The sequence below is a fragment of the Macaca thibetana genome, chromosome 20 (assembly GCF_024542745.1).
Source record: "Macaca thibetana thibetana isolate TM-01 chromosome 20, ASM2454274v1, whole genome shotgun sequence".
Taxonomy (NCBI): domain Eukaryota; kingdom Metazoa; phylum Chordata; class Mammalia; order Primates; family Cercopithecidae; genus Macaca; species Macaca thibetana.
Window position 1 is genome coordinate 57,245,915 of NC_065597.1, and position 16,333 is coordinate 57,262,247.

General features: G+C 43.2%; 3 protein-coding genes across 6 annotated transcripts in view; 1 reads left to right on the plus strand and 2 right to left on the minus strand.

The window, feature by feature from the left end:
- The window catches only part of IQCK (IQ motif containing K), a 959,718-nt gene that overhangs the window by 200,395 nt on the left and 742,990 nt on the right, over positions 1 to 16,333 (minus strand). The window lies entirely within an intron of this gene.
- Positions 1 to 16,333, plus strand: part of GDE1 (glycerophosphodiester phosphodiesterase 1) — a 241,834-nt gene that overhangs the window by 85,303 nt on the left and 140,198 nt on the right. The window lies entirely within an intron of this gene.
- VPS35L (VPS35 endosomal protein sorting factor like) overlaps positions 1 to 16,333 on the minus strand; it is a 149,534-nt gene that overhangs the window by 49,196 nt on the left and 84,005 nt on the right. For all 4 annotated transcript variants that reach the window (XR_007722281.1, XM_050775005.1, XM_050775006.1 and 1 more), the window contains 6 exons: positions 14,540 to 14,625; positions 12,261 to 12,341; positions 9,733 to 9,796; positions 7,075 to 7,173; positions 4,193 to 4,270; positions 1,748 to 1,862 (listed from right to left, as the gene is read on the minus strand). Coding sequence is in view for 3 of the 4 variants with exons in the window: in XM_050775005.1 (XP_050630962.1) it covers positions 1,748 to 1,862; positions 4,193 to 4,270; positions 7,075 to 7,173; positions 9,733 to 9,796; positions 12,261 to 12,341; positions 14,540 to 14,625 (523 nt within the window). In the remaining variant the exon portion in view is untranslated. The remainder of the gene's footprint in view (positions 1 to 1,747; positions 1,863 to 4,192; positions 4,271 to 7,074; positions 7,174 to 9,732; positions 9,797 to 12,260; positions 12,342 to 14,539; positions 14,626 to 16,333) is intronic.

Consider the following 16,333-nt stretch of genomic DNA (forward strand, 5'->3'; position numbering starts at 1 on the left):
GCTCAGAGTTGCTCCAGTTGAATCAAGACACAGATGGTCCCCAGAACTTCCATGGCAGTGGTTCAAAGAATGGAGGAGTGACCACTCTCCAACTGGCCCAGAATGCCCTACCAAGACAATGGCAACAAGTGGTGAGGCGCCAGCCTTGGCATAATCTGTGCAGTTGTGTCGGGAAAAGAACCACCACTGAACACCTCAGTCCACCTCCTATGGTGCTATGGAAGTGCCCCAGCGTTCCTTTAGGCTTCCCAGTCAATGCAGTGGTGAAGAGGCATGGCCTTGAGCCAGACAGATCAGGGGCTGAGAGCTGGCTCAGTGACTCAGGAGTGGACCGACCCCAAGCAAGTTAGCTGGCCACTCTCTGCCTCAGTTTACTCACCTGGGTAATGAGGGACCAACCACAGCACCGGCCCCATGTGGCTGCTGGGAGGATGAAATGAGATAACATGTGCAAAGGGCTTGCCACATCACAAATGCTTCATAAATGTCATGTAAAGATTTCTTTTACCCTCTGTGTTATGGCCTGCAGGGTGGGTACCATGCTGCTGACCTGCCTGCATGCCCTTGGTGTACACTGTTGCAGCAGGTAACCAGGGTGTCCTGCAGCAAACACTGGGGCTTTCCACCTGAGTGCCTTCTCTTGGCTCAAGTATGGAGCAGGCCAGAATGCCAGGGGGTTAATATCTCAGAAGCAGCGCTCTGTCAATGACAGATGAGAATAAAGGGAAAATCACCTGTCTTCCTTGCCCTTCAGGTGGAGAACCACTGGCTGTGTCTGACAACACCGCCCAGATAGGAATGAGCTTCGGCTGCCCACAGGAATGACCTGTTCGATGGTGCCTGTTTTTCTGGCTGCCTTTCCTTCCCTGTCTCATCTCACATCACCCTTCTGATAGCACTGAGATCACCTTCTCCCAAATAAACGATCCTGAGCATCCTTGCCTAATGGATGGCTTTGGTGCCTAGTATGGAAAGATCAGTCTTGGGCAGAAATTTTATCTGTAACAGCAAACTGTAGGGTATTTGTTCTACCACAGATTAGATGGTACTTGTGTGTCTCTGGGGTTTCAAACACACAAACATCAACAACAACAAACAAACATGAATCTGCCACTGTGAAGCAGTCCTCATGTCTCACATTCCCCAGGTGTGCCGAGCTCAGGACGTCTAAGCCGCACGACCTGATCTGTTCTAGGCAGATTTAAGAAGGTTCTTACAGGAAGACATCTGTGCTCTATGATCTGACTCTATAAATGCATGTGTCCAATGTGCTTCCTAGCAGAGAAACAAATTTAAAACTCATCACTTATTATTCTTTTTTTTTTCTTTCCCCCTTAAAGGAATCTCTCTTGGTCGAGCGCAGTGGTTCACGTCTGTAACCCCAGCACTTTGGGAGGCTCACTTGAGCCCAGGTGGGAGGCGGGAGGAACATTTGAGCCCAGGAGTTCAAGACAAGCCCAGGCAACAAAGTGAAATTCCATCTCTATAAAAAATAAAAATAAATACATTAGCTGTGTGTGGTGGTGTGCGCCTGCAGTCCTAGCTACTCGGGAGGACTGCTTGAGCCCAGGAGTTCGAGGTTACAGGGAACTATGATTGCACTACTACACTCCAGCCTGGGTGACAGAGCGAGACTCTGTCTCTAAAAAAAGAAATCTTTGTCTCTCTCCACACACATATGCACACACCTCAGTCAGTTTTCCTAAGCAGCAAGGGACTGCCTGAGATGAGAGAACGATGGACTTACCTTGGGAGAGGCACTGGTTGGCCAAGGCCACCTGACCAGAATGCAGGTAGAGATTGAGACGTGTGAAGATGCCTGCCAGGGAGGGGATGGTGATGAAGCAGTAGGCAACACAGGCCTAGGAGAAGGGAAGAAACATTAACGCTGGCAATGCCACGGTGGCAGAATCATACTCCCGTTTTCATCCCTCATGTATTTCCAAGTAAAGAAACTTACAACAGTGAATCTCCCCATTCTGAGTCCCAATTTTCCCCTCTTGTACAACTCTGCTCTGTCTGATGACCCTCAAGGAGGATGGGGATATGAGGAGAGTGAGTGATAATGCAGGAAAAATAAATCCTCACCCATCATCATGGAAAGTAAATACGTAGCACCTAACATTGATAAACTGAGAAATAGCTGTTTAAACCAATTACTTAAAAATATGGAGGTAATTAGAAGTAGTTGCTAAAGAGTTTGAGGTGGCTGGCTGAGGAAAGACAAGCAACGTGACAAAGGACAGAGCCAGGATGCTTATTTTTTACCGTAATCTTTTCAATATAATTTCGTGTTTAAAAACACAGACACATATTTATTTTTATTATTTTTTTTTTTTACTGATACTTTTTATTTTTTATTATACTTTAAGTTCTAGGGTACATGTGCACAACATGCAGGTTTGTTACATATGTATACATGTGCCACATTGGTGTGCTGCCCCCATTAACTCGTCATTTACATTAGGTGTATCTCCTAATGCTATCACTGCCCTCTTTCCCCCTCCCCACAATAGGTCCTGGTGTGTGAGGTTCCCCTTCCTGTGTGCAAGTGATCTTATTGTTCAATTCCCACCTATGAGTGAGAACATGCGGTGTTTGGTTTTCTGTTCTTGCGACAGTTTGCTGAGAATGATGGTTTCCAGCTGCATCCATGTACCTACAAAGGACACCAACTCATCCTTTTTTATGGTTTCATAGTATTCCATGGTGTATATGTGCCATATTTTCTTAATCCAATCTGTCACTGATGGACATTTGGGTTGATTCCAAGTCTTTGCTATTGTGAATAGTGCCGCAATAAACATACGTGTGCATGTGTCTTTATAGCAGCATGACTTATAATCCTTTGGGTATATACCCAGCAATGGGATGGCTGGGTCAAATGGTATTTCTACTTCTAGATCCTTGAGGAATTGCCACACTGTTTTCCACAATGGTTGAACTAGTTTACAGTCCCACCAACAGTGTAAAAGTGTTCTTATTTCTTCACATCCTCTCCAGCACCTGTTGTTTCCTTTTTAATGATTGCCATTCTAACTGGTGTGAGATGGTGTCTCATTGTGGTTTTGATTTGCATTTCTCTGATGATGAGTGATGATGAGCATTTTTTCATGAAAAAACACAGACATACATTTCTTTCTTAAAATTTTGAGCAGGGCTGGGTGCAGTGGCTCACACCTGTCATCCCAACACTTTGGGAGGCTGAGGCAGGAGGATCATTTGAGGCCAGGAGTTTAAGACCAGCCTGGGCAACCTAGTGAGACTCCCCATCTCTACAAAAAAACCAAAAAAATTATCTAGGCATGGTGGTTATAGTGAGCTATGATGGTACCACTGCACTCCTGCCTGGGTGACAGAGTAAGACCCTGTCTCCAAAAATAAATACATGAATGAATAGATAAATAAATTTTGAGAAGCATCACATCTGATAAAATTTTCAGCTTCAAGAAGCTGAAAATGATTTTTCAAAGTTTAACATCAGGCTGGGTGCGGTGGCTCACACCTGTAATCCCAGCACTTTGGGAGGCCGAGGCAGGCAGATAACTTGAGGACAGGAGTTTGAAACCAGCCCGGCCAACATGGTGAAACCCCCATCTCTACTAAAAATACAAAAATATTAGCCGGGCATGGTGGCATGTGCCTGTAATCCCAGCTACTCGGGAGGCTGAGGTAGGAGAATCACTTGAACTTGGGAGGCGGAGGTTGCAGTGAGCTGAGGTCGCATCACTACACTCCATCCTGGGCAAAAGAGCAAGATTCCGTCTCAAAAAAAACAAAAACAAAGTTGGGCATCATTTTTATCTAGAGGAAAAAAGGTCTTTCAGTTATAAGAACAATATTATTATATATATTTTTATATTAGAAACTTTTATATTTTATAAAATATGTGTTATATTAGTATATGAGAAAATGAAAGCTAATTCAGCTGGCACATAAAAATGCAGATCCATCGCTCATTCACCTTCCCCACAACACATATTAAAATTCAGACTCATTTAACCATTTCTCTTGAAAACATTAGAAAATAGATCATCCCATAGATACAGGGAAAAATTAATCTGAAAAATCAATACTAAACCATTCTTATCATGACATATTCATCTTTTTCTGGGAAGAGTAATTTAGTAACCCGCAAGCTAAACAGCCCACTGGAGTTCGAAGTCTGACAGTCCTTATCTTGAGAACATACCCGGACAAATGCAGCCGTCTTTCTGGAATGATTTCCTTTCATTAGTTTTCTTGTCTCCATTGCCAACCGGTTCACACTCTGAATGTGTTAATAAAACAGAAATGGTAATGAAGTGATGGCTGATTCGGATGAATGTTTTCCATAGAAATTTGAACATTAACTACATACAGGTCAATGAGAACAAGCCTTCTAGGACCAAGACTGGTTAACACCAAACCCTGAAATGCCAAAGGGGTCATCAGGCCTGATCCAATCATGGCTTGAGCAAACAGCTCCAAGAGGGTAGAACAAAAGACAGTGTTTGCTACGTTAGTCATGCCTTTTGATCAGCATTAGAAGTGACCATTTTCTGGCTTAATGAATAGCTGGGACTCACTTGCTCCATTTCCAGAAATCCTACCACACCAAAGTTTAAGAATGTAGAGATCTTAAGAGACACCTCCAAAGCATACCATTTAGATAATCAGACCACACCATTCAGCTATACAATACCAACAATAAGAACAATAATGATAGTAGCCACATCATCACTAATAGTGTTCCAAGTACTATTTAAGAGCTATACATTCATTGGTTCGCTTAAGCTGCATAATCCCAGGGTGGATACTATTACCTTCCCTGTTTTCCAGATAAAGTTTCTAGATTTAGGTCTTAAGTTTAGTTGTGCTAAATAACTTGCTAACCAGCAAATAAATACATATGAAAGTTATTCTCCTTGAATAGACATGAAATAATGAAAGAGCTTTAGGGAACCCTTCCACAGATATAAAAAGTGTGGACCTGCGGTTCCCAAACTGTGCACCATGGCACCCTGGGGTGCTGCAGCAAAGGCAGTAAATTCACTGGGGTGTCACAGTTTTTTAGGGTAACACAGCAATATTTGTTTGTTGCCACTTTGTTTTTTTTTTTTTTTTTGAGACGGAGTCTTGCTCTGTCGCCCAGGCTGGAGTGCAGTGGCCGGATCTCAGCTCACTGCAAGCTCCGCCTTTCGGGTTCACACCATTCTCCTGCCTCAGCCTCCCGAGTAGCTGGGACTACAGGCTCCCGCCACCTCGCCCGGCTAGTTTTTTGTATTTTTTAGTAGAGACAGGGTTTCACCAGGTTAGATAGGATGGTCTCAATCTCCTGACCTTGTGATCCGCCCGTCTCGGCCTCCCAAAGTGCTGGGATTACAGGCTTGAGCCACCACGCCCAGCCTGTTTGTTGCCACTTTGCAAAGCACTGGTGCAAGGCTGATTTGATGATGGATTGCTTTATATCCCTTATAGCCACATCATATATTCGTAAAACTTGTTTTTTGTGGCTACTGTGATCAAAAGCAAGTTTAATTGCTATGCAAAAATAAATGTAAAAAAAGTGAATGTAAAACAAGAAATAAGAATAGCATCACCAATCTAATTCCAAATTTTATAAAGCTGTGATATGCCTCATAAGTACACACCCATCATTACTAATTATGGCTAAGAAAAAAATAGGCCAGGCTTGGTGGTTCATGTCCTAATCCTAGGACTTTGGGATGCCGAAGCAGGTGGATTACCTTAGGTCAGGAGTTCAAGACCAGCCTGGCCAAGATGGTGAAATCTCATCTCTACTAAAAAATACAAAAAATTAGCCGGCCATGGTGGCAGGCACCTGTAATTACAGCTACTCGGGAGGCTGAGGCAAGAGAATCACTTGAACCCAGGACGTGGAGGTTGCAATGAGCCAAAATCGTGCCATTGCACTCTAGCCTGGGCAACAGAGCAAAAACTCCGTCTCAAAAAAGAAAAGAAAAAAAGGTATTATTTTTCTTTCAATTTATATATATATTTTCTTCAAATGGCTATCAAGTTGTAAGAGCATAAATACTTAAGTTGTCTGAACCTAACTTCTTTTTTTTTTTTTTTTTGAGATGAAGTCTCTCTTTGTTGCCTAGGCTAGAGTATAGAGTGCAGTATCACGATCTCTGCTCACTGCAACCTCCACCTCCCAGATTCAAGTGATTCTTCTGCCCCAGCCTCCCAAGTAGCTGGGACAACAGGTGCCTGCCACCATGCCTGGCTAATTTTGGTATTTTTAGTAGAGACAGGGTTTCACCATATTGGCCAGGCTGGTCTCAAACTCCTGACCTCAAGTGATCTGCCAGCCTCAGACTCCCAAAGTGCTAGGATTACAGGTGTGAGCCATCACATCCAGCCTAAACCTAACTTCTTAATAAACAGGGCTGTTATTAATTCTTTTGGTCTGAGAGCACCATAAAAAGTTACTGAGAGATGCCACGATCCAAGAAAGTTGGGAACCTCTTGTTAGGTAAGAAAGGGCTCCTTCTGGTTAGATTTCTATAAATCACTTAACTCTGTTGCTGGCATGCAGAAATGAGAAAATGCAAATCTCACAGAAAAACAGATCAATAAAACCAAAGTTGTAAGTTTATTAACCTTTGAGAAAGCACCTTTCACACCATAGAGAACAGTAACAAAACAGGACCAGAAGAATCCCATATTAAGGCTGGGTACAGTGGTTCATGCCTATAATCCCAGCATTTTGGGAGGCCAAGGCAGGAAGATTGCTGGATGTGAGGAATTTGAGACCAGCCTGGGCAACACAGTGAGACCTCATCTCTCAAAAAACAGAAAAACAAAAAACAAAAAAACCAATATTTAAAATAGCCAGGCATGGTGGCTTGAGCTGGTAGTCCCAGCTACTTAGGAGGCTGAGACAGGAGGATTGCTTGAGCCCAGGAGTTCAAGGCTACAGTGAGCTATGATTGTGCCACTGCACTCTAGCCTGGGTGACAGAGTGAGACCCTGTCTCTAATAAAATAAAATAAAAATAAATGATTGGGATGTAGATGATCAATAAATATGTATTGAGAGAAGAAAGTAATGAATGAAGATACTTACATGAATCAGCTGCACAAGAACAGGCTCCAGATTGCAAAACATTGACCTGGACTCAACATAAAAACTCAGCTGTTGTTCAAAATCACGGCCAAAGGAAACCTAGAATCAAGGAGAAAGATGCTGAAGGGGACAGTGGTATTTTTAGAGGGAACACAAGCACATGGTATGACTGAAATATTATTATTGCCACCTCATCTTTATGACATGGGCACTGGACTAGAACAGAAGAAGTCAGGGGGTATAAAGCAGAAGCTCAGAGTGTAAATAGAATTTCCCAGGCTCCGAAGGAAACCACTGGAAAGGGAATAATGGGATATTGTTTGTCAGCTGTGGCCTTTTCACAGAACATAAATGTGGTTATTGGGGGCCATTTATCAGAAGGTTTGCCATCATAACGGTCACACCTTTCTGCTTCCTGATGAACAGCCAACCTCGGCAGCTCACTGGTGGCTACAGAAGCCATAGATGGAAGTTTCTCCACCATTAAACCATCACCTCGTCTCCTATTTCTTCAAATTTATGAACAGCTGGTTAGTAAGAAAAACTTTACTGTACATCAATCATTTTTGTCCAGATGAGGTTTAATATCGTCATTTCCATTACAGCTATCATGTTTCATATCTGATTTCCTTATATTCTTTTCCATAATAACTCGGCAACTTTCAGACAATGCCGTAAAAAGATAAATACCACATGATGAGTACAAAAAGCAAGGACAACGGAGAGTGACCTGGGAAAATCCATAGGTCGGTTTTCTAACACAGGAATTGAAAGGCTAATCCTGAATTTTCATCAAAATTGATATTTCACCCACAGAGTCAGGTGGACCAATCAACCCGCATTATTGAACAAGTCAGAATTTCAAGGTTATTTTCAAAGTGATCTCGTCATTTTCGTCTCTGTCAGCTTTGGTCCTGACTTTTCTACTAAAATAGAAGATATTGGCAGCAGTTGGTGTTTTGGCACCCAGAATGAAGGCGAAGACTGTTCAGGCTGGGATAGTATAATGGTGGTATGTTCCCAAAGGAGGCTGCAGGAATCCCTCCACCTCTGCTTGCCCTTCTGCAATGTCTCTGTGGACTACCCGCATCAAAACGCAGAGGCTCTTCCCCTCCAGACTGGCCCTGTGACTTGCTTTGACCCACAGATTGCAGTAGAATGTGGCCAGGGTTTACTGTGTGATTTCTTTTTTTTTTTTTTTTTTTTTTATTTCCGAGACGGAATTTTGCTCTTGTTGCCCAGGCTGGAGTGTGCAGTGGCATGGTCTTGGCTCGCCGCAACCTCTGCCTCCCGGGTTCAAGCGATTCTCCTGCCTCAGTCTCCCGAGTAGCTGGGATTACAGGCGTGTGCCACCACACCCGGCTAATTTTGTATTTTTAGCAGAGACAGGGTCTCACCATGTTGGTCAGGCTGGTCTTGACCTCCTGACCACAGGTGATCCACCTGCCTCAGTCTCCCAAAGTGCTGGGATTACAGGAATGAGCCACCGCGCCCGTCCTCACTGTGTGATTTCTAAGACTTGGCCTTAAAATGCCTTGCTGCTTCTGTCTGTGCCTTCATAGAAGGCAACACCAAGCAAGAAAGCTCAGTTGAAACCACTGACTGAGAACAGTGGAGAGAAAGAGAGGACATGGAAGAAAACCAAGATGGCCGCAGCCCATATCCAGCACCAAAGCCCTGGAGAAGGGAACATGGCCACTGTGGCTCCTCCAGCCGAATCGTGCCACACCAGTGCCACACCACACTGCCTGCAGCAGCCTGGTTACCGAGCTGATCCACGGTTTAAGAAAAAAATAAAAAACTGATGCTGGGTGCAGTGGCTCAGGCCTATAATCCCCGCACTTTAGGAGGCCGAGGCTGGAGGATTGTTTGAAGCCAGGAGTTGGAAACCAGCCTGGGCAACATACCAAGACCCTCGTCTCGAACCCACCCCGCCCCCCCCCCCAAAAAAAAAAAAAAAAGCCCTGTTATTTAAAACCACCAAGTTTTGGGATGAGCTGTTACTCAGCAGTAGATAAGTAAAACAGATGGGGAGTGGCTATCTGGCGTTTTGCCTGCCCGGCATAGTTTCCATCGCCATCGGATGATTTGCATCAGCTGCTTCAGGGCACACCTTCTTTCCACTCCCGGCCCTCTTGACTCAGGTCACCCAGGTGTGCCTGGGGCCACGACCCGTGTTAATCCAAAGAGACTCAATCCCAGGACTTCGTTGGAGCCCCGCCTGCCGGGCTGCAGAGCTGGGGGACTGGAAACCTGGAACTGTGGTGGAGCAAGCCCAGCTGAGCCGGGGGCCAACGGGGCAGAGTCCAGGGCTAAAGACAGACAGGCAAGGCAGGTCCTGATGACATCCGGGAGACCCTGAGCCCGGCTGCTGCTTTGGAGAGTTCCAGCCCACTGGACTTTTTGTCCCATGAGCCAAGAAATCCCTCCTCCCATCACCCACCACGCCCCCCCACCTTTTTCCTCCTAAGCCAGTTTGTCTTGGCTCTCTTTGCCCCCAGGGGAGTCCTGGCTAATGTAAGATGTTTTCTAATTTCATCTTATCTCACTAAGAATGAAAAGCACCAGAGAACATAATGTTAACTGCTTTCGCCAGAATAAGGATAAACAATTACATCACACTTCCAAGTGCACTGAAACTTCTTCCCTAAGACTTACCATTTTTATAAATCCATTAATCAAATATGACAGCATCCTTTTTTCATCCTCAAGAGTGAGTGCACTAAAATCAATAATTGTACATAATTAACACGGAGGTAACAGATGAAAGTTTCTAAAGAAAAAAATACACAAGGGGTAAGTAATTTAACGGGTAAGAACATTTTGCATTTTCTAGATATAAAAAACTCCGTTTATTTTTCCTTTGATAAAAATACATAATCACAATTAACATAATTTAAATATGTTTCTCATCTCCCTCAAAGATGCTGTTCTCAAGATATATTTATTAACAAGAAAAGAAAAGGTAACTTTCACTTATTTGGAACTTGGGCAGCAAGGTCTAATGTCAAATTCTGTACTTCAGGGAAATTTCACTGAACGTTTTATTTAAAAAATAAATGGAATTTATGTTGAATTTCCACCAGCAGGGTGTGCTGGTTCACACCTGTAATCCCAGCACTTAGGAAGGCAGAGGTAGCAGGTTCGTTTGAGCCTAGGAGTTGGAGAGTTGGAGACCAGCCTGGGCAACATGACGAGACCCCATTCTCCCCAAAAAGGAAACAGAAATATTTCCAATGTACAGCAAAGTTGAAAGAATTTTCCAGTAAATACGCATACCACCCACCACCGAAATCCTGCCATCACCGTTTTATTTTACACATAATTATCCACTCCCCTCTCCATCCATCAATCCGTCTTATTTTTTTGATACATTGTAAAGTAAATCTCAGGTCTCAGTTGCTTCTATTTAATAGAAAATTTAACACGAATATAAGGAAGAAAAAGTCAAATCGTTATAGTTTTGATTATACTTGTGAAGGCCTACCAATAGTTCCCCAAATTTATTTTTTAAAAATTTTAAGAGCGTAGAGAAAACAGGAGTCAAGGTTTTTGCTTGTCGGTTTGTTCTTGGAGAAAACGTTTTGGCAAAGATTGCCCATTGTCCTTCAATACAAACGTCCACTTTGTTCTTTTTTTGTTTTTGTTTTGAGATGGAGTTTCGCTCTTGTGGCCCAGGCTAGAGTGCAATGTCGTGATCTTGGATCATGGCAACCTGTGCCTCCCAGGTTCAAGTGATTCTCCTGCCTCAGCCTCCCAAGTAGCTGGGATTACAGGCATGTGCCACTAAGCCTGGCTAATTTTTTGTATTATTATTATTATTATTTTTTAGTAGAGATGGGGTTTCACCATGTTGGCCAGGCTGATCTCAAACTCCTGACCTCAGGTGATCCACTCATCTTGGTCTCTTAAAGTGCTGGGATTACAGGTATAAGACACCACACCCAGCCCCACTTTGTTCTTAGAACAACATTCCCTAGCCTCCTTCCCAGTTAGGGGTGGCTATGGGACACTTCTGAACAATGCGATGTGAACACAAGTGACGTGTGAGCCTTCCCAGCTTTGTCCCCAAAAGAAAGCTGCTGTTCCCCATTGCCCACAGGCCAGAATGTGGACATGGTTTAGGTACGTCAGCTTCCAGGAAGAAGACAAGGACAACACCCCAGATAGATTGGGAGAACAATAAGACAGAAATAACCTGAGTCCCTGGATGATGTTTGAAAGAAGAGCTGCCCTACCCCTACCTTCTGGTCTGTCTACTATGCACAATTTTAACAAGACAGAAATCAACCTTCTATTTTACTTAAGCCAAAACCCGATATCTCACGAATCTAAGTGCCTGTCTGGATGCCTTTTGTGTCTTTATTTCTATTTTTGTCCAACTAAAGTCTACCGGCTCCATTTTTATGAAATGCCTCGACACTTTGATTTTCATAACTACCCATGAATTTGAAAGCACAAAAAATCATAGAAGATTCTAAAATGCAGAGAAAACAAAGAAGAAATACAATTCGTCTTGTTGATGGTTAAGTTCCAAAACAATTTTCTCCATTCTTGTAACATTTTCCAGTAAATCAAGCTGCTGTGTTTAAAAATTCTTTGGGGACTAAAATTTCAGCCACAAACAAGCAGGAATTGCCCTAAGCATAGTCAAATGAAAACATATTTTAAAAATAAACAAACAAAAACCAGAAAGCAAAGCAGTGACTATTCAGCCTTTGACTGAAAGGTAACGCCTGTGGATAGGCCTCAGCCTCAAGTATACCGAGGAAATAAAGGCCTTCATTTAAGAAATGTAAGCAGTTTCATTTGAATTTCAAATAATTGGCTAATAAAGAGATGAAATAAAAAGGCTATGTTACTGGATGAGTGAGCTCATTATTATACTATCTGCTGCTCTCAGAAATCTCCAAGAGACACGGAGTTTGAGTTCACTTGAATGAAACCAGCTTTTTACCCACAACATAAATTCCTTTCTAACAACATCTGCCACGTCGCTTTCTCAAGAAGGTTACCCTCAGCCTCCTTCCTCTCCTAGACTGGAATGTCTTCGTTAGCAAGAATTTGAATACCCCCAATAAAGTAATATTATTCACAGTGGCAGCTTAAAGAATCATTCCCTAATGTTCTATTAGGTGGCATTAAGACCCAATTCATGTTATATTTCAGCCGCAAGCATGGCTTACTTCACGGAGTCATGCATGGTCTTGCAAACGTGCAAAAGGGCATTCAAAATGACCGGGTCCTTGGTGGGCTCTTGTTGATGCCTAGGAGACATTTAAAGGTAAAAGTCAAAGTTTTGTCCACTGACAGCACTGTAAGAGTGGATTCAGTTTTCATCCACTGTACACATTCGAAAAGCAGCAAATTATCCAGCTGGCATTTCACCCAGCCCAGTTTACCAGTAATGAGCCGTGTTCTGGTTGTCTCAGAATTCTTTTTTTAATTTTTGAGATGGAGTCTCACTCTGTCACCCAGGCTGGAGTGCAGTGGTGTGACCTCAGCTCACTGCAGCCTCTGCCTCCTGGGTTCAAGTGATCCTCCTGCCTCAGCCTCCCAAGTAGCTGGGACTACAGGCGTGTGCCACCACACCTGGCTAATTTTTGTATTTTTGGTAGACACAGGGTTTCACCATGTTGGCCAGGCTGCTCTTGAACTCCTGGCCTCAAGTGATCGGCCTGCCTCAGTCTCCCAAAGTGTTAGGATTACAGGCATGAGCCACCACATCTGGCCCAGAATTCTTTAAATAACAAGTTTGCTCTTCTACACACATGATAACTTCTCCTAACTGCAAAATCACAGAAAAACTCTTCCCTTTCCTAAACCAGGTGGGCTAAGGGCAAACCTGTTTTTTGTTTGTTTGTTTGTTTTTACTATGCTTCTCATACCTTCTGAAGCTCCCCACAACCTGTCTGTCACTGTGTTTTTAACAGGCAAATTTTGCCAGGCAAAATTATTCATTTGGTTTTTCAAAAATATAAAAGGGCAAACTTATAACAAATATTTAGGTAAGTAAATTAGGTATATTTATTCCAAGCAAATTAATTAGGAATTAATATCAATCCTTAGGAAAGAATTAATCTTTTAGAAAGATGACAAGAAAAGCTTAAAACATTTGAGCAATATCAAACTCAATTTTCCAAACTGAACCAAATCTATAGATACTTAATATTTAAAGTAACTGTAGCCTTTTTTAACTTAACCTTGTCCTAAAAAATAATATATTGTACATGAAATCACATTAAACTATACACTGCCTAATACATTTAAAATAAATATGTAACTTTAAAAATAAAAACAGGCCAGGTGCGCTGGCTCATGCCTATAATCCTAGCACTTTGGGAGGCCGAGGTGGGCAGATCACCTGAGGTCAGGAGTTCGAGACCAGCCTGGCCACCATGGCGAAACCCTGTCTCTACTAAAAATACAAAAAAATTAGCCAGGCATGGAGGTGGGTGCCTGTAATCCCAGCTACTTGGGAGGCTGAGGCAGGAGAATTGCTTGAACCCAGGAGGTGAAGGTTGCAGTCAGCCAAGATCGTGCCACTGCACTCCAGCCTGGGTGACAGAGTAGGGCCCTGCCTCAAAATAAATTTTAAAAATAATGAAATAAAAATAAAACCCTAGCTAGGCAAGGTGGCTCACACCTATAATCCCAGCACTTTGGGAGGCTAAGGTGGGTGGATGGCTTGAGCCCAGGAGATGAAAACCAGCTTGGGCAACATAGAGAGACCCTGTCTCTACAAACAATACAAAAATCAGCTGGGTTGTGGTGGCACACACCTGTAGCCCCAGCTACCTGGAAGGCTGAGGCAGGAGGATCACCTGAGCGTGAGAAGCTCGAGGCTGCAGTGAACTATAATTGTGCCACTGCACTCCAGCCTGGATGGCAGAGTGAGACCTTGTCTCAAAACAAAAACAAAAACACCTTTTTTCCACGCACCACCTTAAAATTATTTCATGTACCACTAGCAGTTGGACAGTTTCGGGAAACACAGATTTAATCCAAAAAATGAAAAGAACTAAATTTGATTTTTTTTCTTTTTTGTTAAAGAGCTAAATTTGAAAACTGATCACAAATTAGTCAGCTACATAACTAAACACTGAAGATGAAAACCTTTCTAGCACCGGTGCCTTCTTCATAAGTATGTACGTCCTGATTTGTATCCTTAAAAATGTGACTCTTGAGGGAATTTATCAAAAGACTCCTCCTTCTAAAAACATATCAAAGTAAAATGGAGCTGCTGGCAGGGCTCATGATAACACTTGCTAGTCTGTCTTCTTAAACACGAATTACAAACTTTTATCATGACTGCTGCCTTTAATGTGGCTTTCCTTCCAGTGTGGTTTTCTGTATGAAATACGTACACATCACTTGGCCTCAAAGTGCAAGAACTGATTTTTTAGCAACAGGTTTCACAAGGGCACTGGGAATCAAGGCTTCCGCTGCACGCCGTGGCACTCACTTGATAAAGGCGTCCATGATGCACTTGCAAACCTCCACCCGCACACTCTCTTTTTGGAACATGTCCAGAAACGGCAGAAATTTTTCCTATAAATAAAGCAAGCATTCTATATGCAAATGACACAAGTTACTGGAAGGAAGGAATCTGTGGGTCTCTTTTAATGTGGAGGTCAAAAAAGCAGAACAGAGGTTCATCTCTCTGAGTCAGGTCAGATGAGGACTCCTCTGAAATCAGGGAGAGGACCTGACTGGGATTGTAAAAAGCTGTTACTGAGCCAGGCACAGTGGCTTATGTCTGTAATCCCAGCACTTTGGGAGGCCGAGGTGGGTGGATCACTTGAGGCCAGGAGTTCAAGACCAGCCTGGCCAACATGGCGAAACCCTGTCTCTACTAAAAATACAAAAATTAGACAGGTGTACCGGTGCATGTCTGTAGTCCCAGCTACTTGGAAGGCTGAGGCAGGAGAATTGCTTAAACTCAGGAAGGCGGAGGTTGCAGTGAGCCGAGATCGTTCTGCTGCACTCCAGCCTAGGCGACAGAGCAAGACTCTGTCTCAAAAATAAATAAACAAGCAAACAAACAAACAAACAAAATAAAAAGCTGTTACTGTTAAAACAACTTATATGCATTCCAGGGATTGGTGCTGGGACCAGTTAACATTTTGGCGAGCCATCCCGGCAACCTTTGATGACCGTAAGCTTCTCCGGGCAAGGCAGACTTCAGTCTTTTTATGATTATATTGATGAGCAATGGAAGAAGAGTCAGAGTACAGCTGTTCAGAGATGGCCTCGAAATTGGACTGCCTGGCTCTGAATCCTAACCTCGGTGACTGTGTAACTGTAAACAAGTTGCTCTACTTCTTCCTGCATCAGTTTTCTCATTTGTAAAGTGGGAATATGGTAGTTGCTCCCTTATCTGCGGTTTTGCTTTCCAGAGTTTCAGTTACTCTCGGTTAACGGCCATCCGAAAATATTAAATAGAAAATTCTAGAAATAATTCATTCATTTTTATTTTTATAGTATTTTATTTGTTTGAGACAGAGTCTCGCTCTGTTGCCTAGGCTCGAGTGCACTGGTGCAATCTCGGTTCACTGCAACCTCAGCCTCCCCAGTAGCTGGGACTACAGGCATGCACCACCACACCTGGCTAATTTTTTGTATTTTTAGTAGAGACAGGGTTTCACCATGTTGGCCAGGCTGGTCTGGAACTCCTGATCTCAGGTGATCTGCCTGCCTCGGCCTCTGAAAGCGCTGAGCCACCACGCCCAGCCTCATTCATTTGAAATTGAGCGTTGCTCAGAGTAGTGTAATGAAATCTCACGTTATACTGTTCTGTCCCGCCCAGGCTGTGAGTCATCCCTTTGTCTAGTGTCTCCACATTGTAGATGCTACCCGCTTGTTAGTCACTTAGTAGCTGACTTGGTCATTGGATTGACTGTCATGGTATCACAGCATTTTTGTGTTCAAAGAACACTTATTTTACTTAATAATGCTCCCAAAGTGCAAGAGTAGCGATGCTGGCATATCGTTATAATTGTTCTATTTTAGCTATTGTTGTCAATCTCTTAGTGTGCCTAATTCATAAACGAAACTTTATCGTAGGTATGTATTTATAGGATAAAACATAGTATACACAGGATTCAGCACTATCTGCGATTTCGGGCACCTCCTGGGCGGTCTTGGAACGTATTCCTCCTGGATAAGAAAGCAGTACTGTAGTGATAACTCCTACTTCCCTGCCGTGGTGTGAAACTGATGTGAGGCAATACTTGTAAAGTTCCAGAACAGTGCTGGG